We start from the raw sequence: 12709 nt of genomic DNA on the forward strand, positions 1-12709 counted from the left end.
TTTAAAAAAAAAAAAAATTCTTTGGTGTGCTAAATAAGTATTTTGAGTGTTTGATTATCCAAAAAAAAAAGTATTTTGAGTGTTTTAGCTTATTTAATGCTTTAGGAAATTGTGTTGGTGTATGTATTTTTTTTTTTTGGATAAATCTATTGGTGTATTCCTATTTCATACACTTGCCCTTCTAGACTTCCTCTGCAGTTGGTGGACCCAAATTTTGATGCCCTACGGCATGTAAAAGTAGTTGGTGGGATCTGATTTTAGTCATGCACATGTGAATGTGGGGGCATTTTATGGCAATATAGAATAGGAATTTGCATGTAACATGGGGGCAATGAAGAGGGAATCTCCCCTGTAAAATAATACTACTAGTGTAATGAGTGGGGTGGTTGAATTTGATATATTTGGACGAACAATAACTTATTTTCTATGCTTCTCATAATCACATTGCTCCCTTTTTATTTATTGGATATTGTCCTCTAGTGCTATAAAAAAAATTAACAAAATATAGACTATTTTGCAGTGTTAAACAAAAAAACCTTTTAAAAAAGAAAAAAAATTGAAAGTGAGAGAGAAAGAGAAACAGCACCATGATTATATGTGTAATGCGCATTGTCAATAAAGTCAAACTGTGGTTAATTTGGGTAACATGGTCTTTTCGTGTGCTTAAACAATTTATGACAACACAGTAATCACTGCCCAAAAAGATTAGGACATAAATATGATTCTTATCTTTAGCTTATCTTGATCTAATAAGTTGGAAAAACGACAGCGAGAGGCATGAATGGATTTGGAGTTTTGGACAACGTCCCAGTTTTTGATTGATGAGATGTGAGGCTGAAAAGACAGGTTTGCCACCAGGATTCTGGCAATAGTGGATTCCATCAAATAAAACGAGAGAACTTGTGCAGTGCTAGTGTAGGCAATAGAGGCACCCAGCCTGCCAACAACGCACTGAAAATTCATATTTTTGCACAAAGAGGCTTTGGGTTTTTCTTTTTCTTTTTTCCCCCCATTTTTCTTCTACAATTTGGATGATATATTTACAATTTTTTTTATAATTTTTTGCTAAAGAGGAATTCCGTTAAATAAAAATAAAATAAAATAAAATAATGTAGTTATTTCAATAAAGGGGTGACCATAAACATGACATCCCCTAAAGGGTCCAAAATCAGGAAATAAATAAATAAATAAGTGAAAAAAATGGTAGGTCTATTACATGTGAAAGTGACATATAATTAATTATAATTTGTCACATGTGATAGTTGTGAAAATGAGTATAAAATTGATTGTGATTATAAAATAACTCATAGTACAGTGGATGAAATTATCTCCAAATTTAATACACATTCTTCAAATTTATTAATCTTATCACTGCGCTCATGAAAGGACAATACAAAAATGTTGGACAATCCAAATTATAGCCAACGAAGGACCAAAATAATCCTACTCTAAATTGCAAGGTTGTTTGCACAATGATTGACTTCTTTAAAAACATTATGCATGTCAAAAGTCTTATAACTCAATTGACATTTCTTAGTATTTTTAATAAAATGATTTAACGTTTAAATTACCCCACCACAGATTATCGATGTATCAAATAAAGGTGCCATGCATGAAAATTTTTACTATAAGTTTTTTTTTGTTGTTGAGAAGTTATCTCCAATAAGTAGAGTTGCAATCAAACACTACCATAATAAAACAAGTATGAACCAACCTGCAACAGGTAAGATGTAGGGAATTTAACAACAAGAAACTAATTTCTAAAACAAAATTCTTTTATGACAAAATATATGTATTATATTTAAGTGTTATTTTTTAAATTTTTTCTTAAAATTCAGCTATGTAGCTACTTAACTAAAATTGTACATTCATCTTATAAAAAAATAGTTATATAACTAAGTTTTAAAAAGAGAATCTAAGAAATAATACTTAAAATATTATATTTAAATTTTGCCTATTCCTTATCATTCAAGTTATATTTAATAACTTCTAAGCAGCCCACCGTTTTTTTTTTTTTTTTTTGGCTGAATAAGCAGCCCACCGTTAAACATCAAGACTAGTACTATTTGATAATAAAACAAAAACAGAAACAAAAAACAAAACTAGTACTATGAATTTATGATACGAATTTGTCACCAAACCTGCCAAATATTGACATTGATGACTAATAAGATAAGGGATATACCGATATAGTGCACGGTTAGAAGACCATGACGGTAAATCAACCATCAAAAAAGTTCAACGCGGATAAACAGATTACATTCAATGAATCAGCATAGAAGGTTATCAAAATTGTACTGAGTAATTATTTGGTATTTTATCAGGGCAATGACATAATATTCTCTTCTCTCGTATTATAGTAGATTAGTATGTAATTTTATGCACATGCACAAATATAGTTAAAAATAATCACAATTATATGATTCATTTTATTTTTTTGAGAATGTGTTCAAATTATACATGCTGTTAGCTTACACTTTTTTTAAACCATGCATTTCTAAAATATTTGATGGTTATATATATACACATGATTTAGAATTTAATTGGTTTTATACTTTTTGATTTTTGCACCTAATAATTCATTTGCCATAAAAATTAATAACTTAGATGGACACGTGGTCCCCTATACATGTGTGTGTATGTTTTTCAAAAAAAAAAAAAAAAAGATGGACACGTGGTAGAAAATTGGACTTTAATTAAAATCAAATTTATAATCTAATTGCATTTGGACTTTTCGATTATTACACTCAATAATTCATTTGCCACAAAATTAAAAATTAAATGGGACACGTGTAACAAAATTGAAATTCCAATTAAAATTTAATTAATTTTTCTCTAAGTTTTAGATATTAATATATATATATATAGATGTTACTAATTAAATTCGTGATAAAGTTTTCCATATATATAAGAAGGTGGTATTAATATATAAATATAAGTTACTGATTAAATTCATGATAAAATTTGCCATGTATGTAAGAAGGTGGAATATCACGTAATTGACATTTTCCATCAAATTATTATGACTAATGTTAAATTTGGGTAGTCTCAACTAATAAATAGACTAATACTTTTTAATTGAGTACTAATAACAAATTAGAAAATTTAAAGCTATTTTCTACTATTGATAATAGTAACAAAAATTGACCTAACTCTAGTAAAACACCAAAAATGATAATATATCAATCCTTTAATATACATATATATTATTTATTTATTTATTTTCGGTGAATAAGACTTATCATTAAAAGAAAAGGAACCTACAAGAGAAAGTACAAAAGCAGGGAACAAAATCATCCCAATCATGAATCCTTAGGGAAAAATAAGCTAGGGATGGCATATATGAGGTTTTTTCCTTCAAAATTACACAATACAATGGGCAACAAAATTAGCTTTATCGAAATAGTACATGATTAACATGACCATTCAACAAAAGAATCTAAAACAATTATAGTTCTAGACTTCTAGTAGTAATAGTACTATTTTCAATGCCCCATTGTGTGGAAGTCGATGTGATTTGAAATTCTTGAATCAAATTTAGTGCATCTCCTTCGCAAATAACAAATTTACCCACTAGTGATCTACTATCCATAGCAAAATAAATACAACCCAGAATACTTTAGTGATCTGCTTTAACTTCTTCCACCATAAGATCTTAATTTTCACGGCTTCTCGAATTTTTTTCCTTTTTCCATTTTTTTTTTTCAATTAAAATGACATTTTATTTCCTAGAGCTAATGGAGTCTATGAATTGTTATATGGTTCACTGAAAAAGAGTATGTCTCAAACTTTTAAAATATTATTAAGCACTTAATACACACCAACTGTTTAATCTTGGAAAAAAAAAAAAAAAAACGTTGACAACTTTTTAACACCAGTTCATATGACAAATTTTTACCGACTCAACTAAATTTATCACTTACCTCACCTTTTTTTTAACTGCTACTAACAATCTAACACATCAACAAATATCAAATTTATGATTCATTTGAAAACAATTTATTTAGCTAAAATTGAAATTTTTTTGTTGAATGTGTAGAAAAATGACAAGACTTAGGTGCAATATTTATGTGTTATTCTTTATGTTCCTCTCGTAAAATTCTGTCTTGTAAATTTTTTTTTATGGAATGAAAGTGTATTTTTTTAAAAGTTAAATAGTTATGTAACTGAATCTTAAGAGAGTAACCTAAAGAACATTACTTAAATTACTATACTTAAATTTTGTCCGTTAAAAAAAAAAATTAAAAATTAATTAAATAGTACAATGAGAGCCTCAATTATTAAAAAAAAAATGCAATAAAACTCAAAAAAAAAAAAAAAAAAAAAAAAAAAAGTTAAAAGCGCTGAACTTTTTCTTCCATCCCAAACAAACTTTTATCTAATCTATAACTTTCTCAGTTAGAAATTTAACTTTTTACCTGACCTGAAAGATAATCAATGGCCTGCATTCAACCATCTGAAACAAAAACTCAGCCCTTGATATGCGTTCCATCAACTTGTTCGGCGGATTATATTATTTATACAAAAGGAGACAGAATAATATTTAATTAAATTAAAAAAAAATACATATATATATATTTTTTAAAAAGACTGTTTTTTTTTTAGAAACTTTTTTTTGTTGGGGGGCATTGTTTTGTTCAGAAGTGTTATTTTAATGCATAGAGTTTCACATCGGACAGCAAATAAGCTTTTGTTACTTTGTGCCAAATGGAGGGTCCTTAGCTCATTCTCTCTCATAGCTTCTTCTTCTCTCTGCTAAACCAAACCGTGAAAATCGATATTTTTCGTCAGCCACTGATCCACACTACTTTCTTCAGGTATATCACTTCAACTTCTTCATATTCTTCCTAGATTTTTTTCCTCTTTCAACTCCATGAGTTAAAACCTCGTGATGATTTGACTCTTTTTTTTTTTTTTTTTTCCAGTTTTGGTTGTATCTTCATCATTCTAGTGACTGTACTTTTGTTGTTTCATTTTTAGCTTTCGGTTTTTTTTTTTTTTGAGAAATTGAAGGAATATAAATTAAAAGTAGTAGTTACAGAGTTTGTGGTCATATCTTTTGTTGTTGTTGTTGATGCTTTTACTTTGGTCTCTCCGTACAATGAATATTACATTTGAACTCTGTGTTTAGTTTTAGTCGAGGTTGTCTTTTTGTTTCCTTTTTTTTCAAGTCACATATACTGGGATTTTTTTCCCCACTGCTTTAAAAGGTAATTATATGCTTGAATTTTTTTCTCTTATTTTTTGTTTTCCTCGCTTTGTGTTTTGTTTTGTTTTTTATTTTTCATGCAAAGCTATAATTAGTTCAAGTGGCCTTTGCTTCTGAGAAAGTATTAGTTGTGGTTCAATAAACTGTCTATGATTTTTTTTTTTTTTTTGGCTTTTGGATATGGTTTTATTCTTTGATATTATTCAGCTCCTGTGCCAAAAGGGTTGCTATATTTATTAAGGATTCTCAAATACATGCTCAACTTTGATTTACTATTGTTACCCATGTTTGTGGTGTTGCCATGGATTTTAGGCAAGAAAGAGACTGTGGTTTGTGACTCAAGGATGCTTAATTAGATAATGGAAATTATATATGTGTGTGTGTGTGTGTGTGTGTGTGTGTGTTGGGGGGGGGGGGGAATGTATTTTTGTTTTGCTCAATAAGAGTGGCATGCTGTTTCTTTTTCCATGTCTTTCTATTTTCGTCTTTATCTATTGACTTTTCATGGTTTTTGACGAAATGTTAAAGGGTACTTTTAAAAAGGATTTGGCTGTTTTGCGGTTTTGTAAATTTTGGCAGGTTAGAAAAAATTGGAGATTTTGAGTGTGAATTTTAATGTCTCCACCGCTGCTCGGTGTTGGGAAGGAGGAGGATCAGAGCAATGTGACTTTATTGGCTTCCCCTGCCTCCATTGATAGCTTATGCCGTAACAGTTCTGAATTGAAAGAGCGTAACTACATGGGATTTTCTGATTGTTCATCAGTGGACAGCTCAGGAGTGTCCATGGTATCTGATGAGAATAAAAGTAGTCTGAATCTGAAAGCTACAGAGCTGAGACTTGGGCTTCCTGGATGCCAGTCTCCTGAAAGAGATCCAGAACGCCGCTTGCTAAGCTCGGCTCAACTCGATGAAAAGCCTCTCTTCCCTCTGCATCCTTTGAATGATGGTCAGTACCCTTCTTCACAAAAGACAGTTGGTTCGGGCAGCAAAAGAGGGTTCTCAGATGCAATGGATGGATTCTCAGAGGTCAAAATCACTGCTTTTATTGAAAGGATTTGGATTTTGTTTACTGTTCGAACTAGTACTAAATACAAAGTTGTGTTTGGTGCAGGAAAAATATCTTGCTAAGTCGGAGGTAGCTCCGATGCTGTCCCCCAGGCCTTCTTCGAACTTGGGACTAAAAACTGGTTCTGTGCTCGAGAACCTTGGGACTCAACCAACTAATGCAAAGGAGGTAGCACCATCAAAGATAGTACAAGAAAGGCCTCGTGCTGCTAATGAACCCAGACCAAATCATAATGGCTCTGCAAATGGTAATAGCAGTGCACCTGCTACCAAGTGAGTGCAAAGTAGGGCTGTGGTGATATGTTTGGGCTTAACCATGCGAATTGTTTCTGACATCCCTTGTTTGGCAGGGCGCAGGTTGTGGGTTGGCCACCTATCAGATCATTTAGGAAGAACTCATTGGCTTCTACTTCAAAGAACAATGATGAAGTAGAAGGAAAAGCGGTGCCTGGTGCTCTATTTGTCAAGGTCAGCATGGATGGTGCTCCTTATTTGAGGAAAGTGGACTTAAAGAATTACTCTAAGTACCAGGAACTCTCGTCTGCCCTCGAGAAGATGTTCAGCTGTTTTACCATTGGTGAGTCACTCTAAAGTTTCAATCTAATACAAAAAGATCGTGGTCAGGTAACTTATGATGTAATTTATCAGGAGAGTATATTTTGCACTTTAAAGCTACATGTCCTGGTTTGCATGGATCAAGTTACTGCTGTTTTGATATGATGTCAGGTCAATATGGATCTCATGGAACTCTGGGCAGGGAGATGCTGAGTGAGAGCAAGCTGAAGGATCTGCTTCATGGTTCAGAATATGTTCTTACATATGAAGATAAAGATGGAGACTGGATGCTCGTGGGTGATGTCCCCTGGGAGTAAGCTCTGGTTCACTTTTACTGTTTACTTCTCTAATTGAATTTCATCAGTTCCATAATAAACTTTTTTTGGGGTTAAAATTCGTATCTGTTGGGGTTTTGATATTATGCTTTGGACATGTTGGGTAGATGTTAATGAGTTGAGAATTGAGAATTGGTTGAGACATGCTAAGAAGCCAAAGAAGTGGTGATCTATGGTGATCTATGTGGATACTGTGAGTTACATAGTATGCATTATATGTACTGTATTCAAAGACAGAAGCTTTATCAAAGAGCTCATATTTCAGAACTTTGGTCTTAGACATTTTTTATCTAATATTCCCAATGGTTTGAACTTGAAGAATATTCCAGTAAAACCTATGAACCTGTGATTGATTGATGTGAATCATGAAGTTATAATGTTGTAACCATAACTAATAATGTTTGTTAGTTGTGAGCATGAAATAGAAAAATTAACTCTCATGTCATTGTTTTCTAATGGGAGAAATTTGGCATGATGAGAGCTGATGATTTGCATATTATAACATTGCTTTGGATGCAAAGATGTGATTTGCACTTTCTCTCTTCAATTTTCAACTTAAATAATCAAGACAGCTCCCCCATTTATTTTAACTTTTGAACAATGACCTGACTTGCTGTTGATGTTTGTCTTGAAATTGGGAGAGCTGATGATTTTTATGATTGTTTCTTCCCCCCCCCCCCCCCCCTAATGTTTGTTAGTTGTGAGCATGAAATAGAAAAATTAACTCTCATGTCATTGTTTTCTAATGGGAGAAATTTGGCGTGATGAGAGCTGATGATTTGCATATTATAACATTGCTTTGGATGCAAAGATGTGATTTGCACTTTCTCTCTTCAATTTTCAACTTAAATAATCAAGACAGCTCCCCCATTTATTTTAACTTTTGAACAATGACCTGACTTGCTGTTGATGTTTGTCTTGGAATTGGGAGAGCTGATGATTTGTATGATTGTTTCTTCCCCCCCCCCCCCCCCCCTTTTTGTTTTATTGGTATTGATCTTCCATGTTCTAATGGGTACATATGATAGTCCTATTACAGATTTCTGAGATGCAGTCATTTGGTCGGTTGGTTATAATTTGAACTTTCTATTTACTGGAGGAGTATGATGCTCTTGATTAGTGCTATCTCTAATTAACAGCCATTTGCCTCAGAGATTCAGTTAATATGAAGTTCTACGTATTATTTTATTTCTTACCAGAGTAGTTAGCTAATGTAAAATTTAGTCACATCATTTTGTAATTATGAATTACTAGGTTAATTGTCTGCTAGATAGGAATCTAATTAATTTTTTATTTTTTGCAGGATGTTTATTGAGACATGCAAAAGGATGAGAATCATGAAGAGCTCTGATGCCATTGGACTAGGTGCTTAAATTATATTTCCATATAACTATCTCTAATGTTTTACCCACGTCAGGCTACATGAGCTAGTGCATTATTAGAAACACTGCTGCTTTTAATTAAACCATTTAACACTCAAACGGTAAAACAAAAAAGCTGGAACTCCCACCCAAAGCGAGTATTAACTAAAAGATATCATAATTATGTCAACCATGCAACATTACATTTATTTAGCTTTATAATTCCTTCCTTTTCAACATCTCAAACGATTAGTTTAATATTTGAAACAGTTAATGGCTAATGCATTAAACAGGAGTGATTTACAGTAATTTTATTGCAATACACAAATGAGGCACTAGTTTGAATGTCCCTTCCCTTCTCATTGGGGCCAAAACTGACGTATTAAAAAAAAAAAAAAAAGTCTAGCTATGTTACACCTTACAATTTTTGTCAATGGAATACTGGTCGCCATCCTTTCTAGAACTTTTTAGTATCTCAAACTAAATGAAAATTCAATCTTCAAAAATAAAGAGTTGCTTGTAAATTCATTAACTTATTTAGCAAGCACAGTAGGTATATGAATGACAGGACTCTGAACAGTGAGCCTTACAAAATGTGGGTCTCATGCAAAGTTATGTAAGTGTCACACTGGTGATCATGGCTCGTAATGCTGTCGTCTGTATAAATAGGATGGGTCCGGTAATGTGTGCCTTAATGGGCACACATTAGGCCATCTATTTTTGGAAACATTTTATGGGGAATTGAAAAAAACTGTAAAATTTTTTCAATTCTCGATAAAAGTTTTTCCAAAAATGGTATACTATTGTGTGCACGTTAGTAAAATCCTAATAGGATTAGTCTGTAGATACTTTTTGCATTGCATGTTCATAACTTGTATCATATGCTTTTAGATGTGTCATGTTCAATTCTCATTGAGAACTTTTTCGGTTTTGTGCACAGCTCCAAGGGCTGTGGAGAAGTGCAGGAACAGGAACTAGTTGAACTCTGCACATGATTAACACTATCCTTCCAGCAGTCTAACGGAAAATATGACAAGGCTGAAAGCACATTAGCCGGATTTTAGTTGAAGGGTGAGGAGTGCTAGGGTGTTGGACTGGATAGGAAATTATGTGTGGCTACTCTTATTATGTTACTATGTTTACGTATGTCATTGCCATGGAGTTAATGTTCTGGTAAGGTCTGTTACTACTTTTATTATATTTGTAAGACTCCTAAAACCTTATAAATGTGGGAGTGTACTTCTGCAGTTCTACCTAGGCAAGTTCCTGTTCATATACAGGATCCTTAATTAGTTTGTAAAAAATGCATTGTTTGGTGAACTTTTAATGTTTATGTATGTGTGTGAATGAGCAAAAGACCTCCCAGTTATCTGTCAGCCTAACTTCATTTTCAAGTATTTATTTGCACCTAGTGTTTTGTTCTGCCTCTGATTTTAAGTTATTTCATGTTTTGAAAGCATACATTTAAGTATTTAACCTTAACAGTTAGCCTTATAAATGTGGGAGTGTACTTCTGCGGTTCTACCTAGGCAAGTTCTTGTTCATATACAGGATCCTTGATTAGTTTGTAAAAAGTGCATTGTTTGGTGAACTTTTAATGTTTATGTATGTGTGTGTATGAGCAAAAGACCTCCCAGTTATCTGTCAGCCTAACTTCATTTTCAAGTATTTATTTGCACCCAGTGTTTTGTTCTGCCTCTGATTTTAGGTTTATGTTTTGAAACCTTATAAATGTGGAAGTGTACTTCTGCGGTTCTACCTAGGCAAATTCCTGTTCATATACAGGATCCTTAATTAGTATGTTAAAAGTGCATTGTTTGGTGAACTTTTAATGTTTATGTATATTTGTGTATGAGCAAAAGACCTCCCAGTTATCTGTCAGCCTAACTTCATTTTCAAGTATTTATTTGCACCTAGTGTTTTGTTCTGCCTCTGATTTTAAGTTATTTCATGTTTTGAAAGCATACATTTAAGTATTTAACCTTAACAGTTAGCCTTATAAATGTGGGAGTGTACTTCTGCGGTTCTACCTAGGCAAGTTCTTGTTCATATACAGGATCCTTGATTAGTTTGTAAAAAGTGCATTGTTTGGTGAACTTTTAATGTTTATGTATGTGTGTGTATGAGCAAAAGACCTCCCAGTTATCTGTCAGCCTAACCTCATTTTCAAGTATTTATTTGCACCCAGTGTTTTGGTCTGCCTCTGATTTTAGGTTTATGTTTTGAAACCTTATAAATGTGGAAGTGTACTTCTGCGGTTCTACCTAGGCAAATTCCTGTTCATATACAGGATCCTTAATTAGTATGTTAAAAGTGCATTGTTTGGGGAACTTTTAATGTTTATGTATGTGTGTGTATGAGCAAAAGACCTCCCAGTTATCTGTCAGCCTAACTTCATTTTCAAGTATTTATTTGCACCTAGTGTTTTGTTCTGCCTCTGATTTTAAGTTATTTTATGTTTTGAGAGCATACATTTAACCTTAACAGTTAACATGCGTTGCATGTGTTATATTATTTAATCAAGTAGCAAATGATATATAGATTATGCTGAATTGAAATGTCACATTACTCGAATTCATAATTGAAGAAAGGGAATCAGTTGTTGAGGTTGTGACAAAGTGTGGATAATACTATTTGTGCCTTTAATTAAGTGTATGCTTAAACTAGTAAGATACTGCCAGGCCTTTGGATATGGTTGTCGGAGATAGCCTGAGCTAAGCATGTGGTGCTCTGATCCTTAGCTGCATTATGAGTCCTAGTGGCACATAAAGCGGCACAACAAATGTCACAATTCGTCCATGTGGCGAGTTGTGGTTGGTGGAAGGATGTTTCCATATGGACCCACCCTTCCATTATTGATGTTTTTACTTGCTATTTAAAAATTATTTGTAGCAGTGCAGTTGGCTTTTTATATTTTGGGAGAGGGGGACAGTGTGCGTGTGAGTGTGTGCCATTGACCTTGACAAAGGAGTTGGTACCACATTGTACTGCAGTACATTCCAGCCAATCGTCCACGGCTACAGGAAACATAATTAACTGAATATTTAGTAATAAAATTTAGCGATCTAACTCGATTAGTTGGCACTTCAAGCCATTTGCAATTGAGACATTTAATATCGAGTTCAATTCACTCTCCTTTTATATATATCGGGTTATCAACAAAAAGAAAAAGAAAAAGGGAACCCTCTGTCTGTGTGTGTGTATATATATTTAGTTGCTTTAAAAAAAGAATTTATTAGAACTAAAAGGATCTTAGCAAACGCAGAGTTTGAACAGAGCTCTTTGGCAAGGGGACCCAAGGTTGGGCTCGGCAACAGGCCCACAAAAGAGTTGGACATGGCCCATTTACATAGTGTATGAGCCAGCCAAGTTAGCCTCTCTTGAAACCCAACAAAACTAACAGAGCTAAAGTCTGCTAAGACATCTATGGTCACTCTCAAGTCTCAACTAAACTTCCTTAGTGCACTCTCTCTCTCTTTCTTTTCCTTTTCTTTTTTTTTTACACTACCAGATGAAATTTCTATTTTAGCTTAATCTAAGTATACATGTGTGTGAAACTCCTTCCTAGATACTTGAACTTCGACCCTTGCCCCGTTACACCACACAAGCATTTATACTTGTGGAGTGACTACCGCACCATTAGTGCGCAGTAGTTCCTTAGTGCACTTGAAAATTTGAGATCTTATATGGATTCGATAACAGTGACCTCATATTTTGTCTTTGTCATCAAATGAGTGACGTGTTTATCTAATAGTGAGACGACTTATAGAGATAGACAAGGTCCTTTTGAATATGACTCTAAACATTAAAATATCAAAATGAAACTTCAAAAAACTTTTAAGAGTGAAATTGAAAATAGGCCCAGCATCAAAGTTCAAAAGTGTACTTTATTTTTCTAAATTTTGGCCAGTATATGGATCTTATTCACAAGTGAATTGTTAAAAAAAATATCAATCATTTCTAGTTAGCTTAACGTTATGACATGCTACCTTGGAATATAATTATAATATTTTGAAGGATTCGCCAAAAGCCAAAAAACTTGAATGATGTAGGGATGTGAAGTTTGAGTTTCCCTACAATGGCGGAGTTAGGGGGTTCGAAGGGAGAAATTATTCACTCCTCATAGAGGATCACATTAGCAATACCTAGTGGTCCTCCATGCCAATAATAAAGTGTCATTTGTG

At 33.2% G+C, this 12709-nt stretch overlaps 1 protein-coding gene across 1 annotated transcript; it reads left to right on the forward strand.

The window, feature by feature from the left end:
• The first annotated feature begins 4594 nt into the window (after positions 1-4594).
• On the forward strand, positions 4595-9901 carry LOC142612703 (auxin-responsive protein IAA9-like). The gene is made up of 7 exons (XM_075784843.1): positions 4595-4817; positions 5789-6235; positions 6321-6547; positions 6625-6851; positions 7001-7142; positions 8468-8529; positions 9466-9901. Exons 2-7 carry the CDS (start codon positions 5825-5827, stop codon positions 9501-9503), a joined length of 1107 nt encoding a protein of 368 aa, XP_075640958.1. The 5' UTR covers positions 4595-4817; positions 5789-5824; the 3' UTR covers positions 9504-9901.
• Positions 9902-12709: the final 2808 nt, after the last annotated feature.

Source organism: Castanea sativa, chromosome 10, assembly GCF_040712315.1.
Source record: "Castanea sativa cultivar Marrone di Chiusa Pesio chromosome 10, ASM4071231v1".
Classification (NCBI taxonomy): Eukaryota; Viridiplantae; Streptophyta; class Magnoliopsida; order Fagales; family Fagaceae; genus Castanea; species Castanea sativa.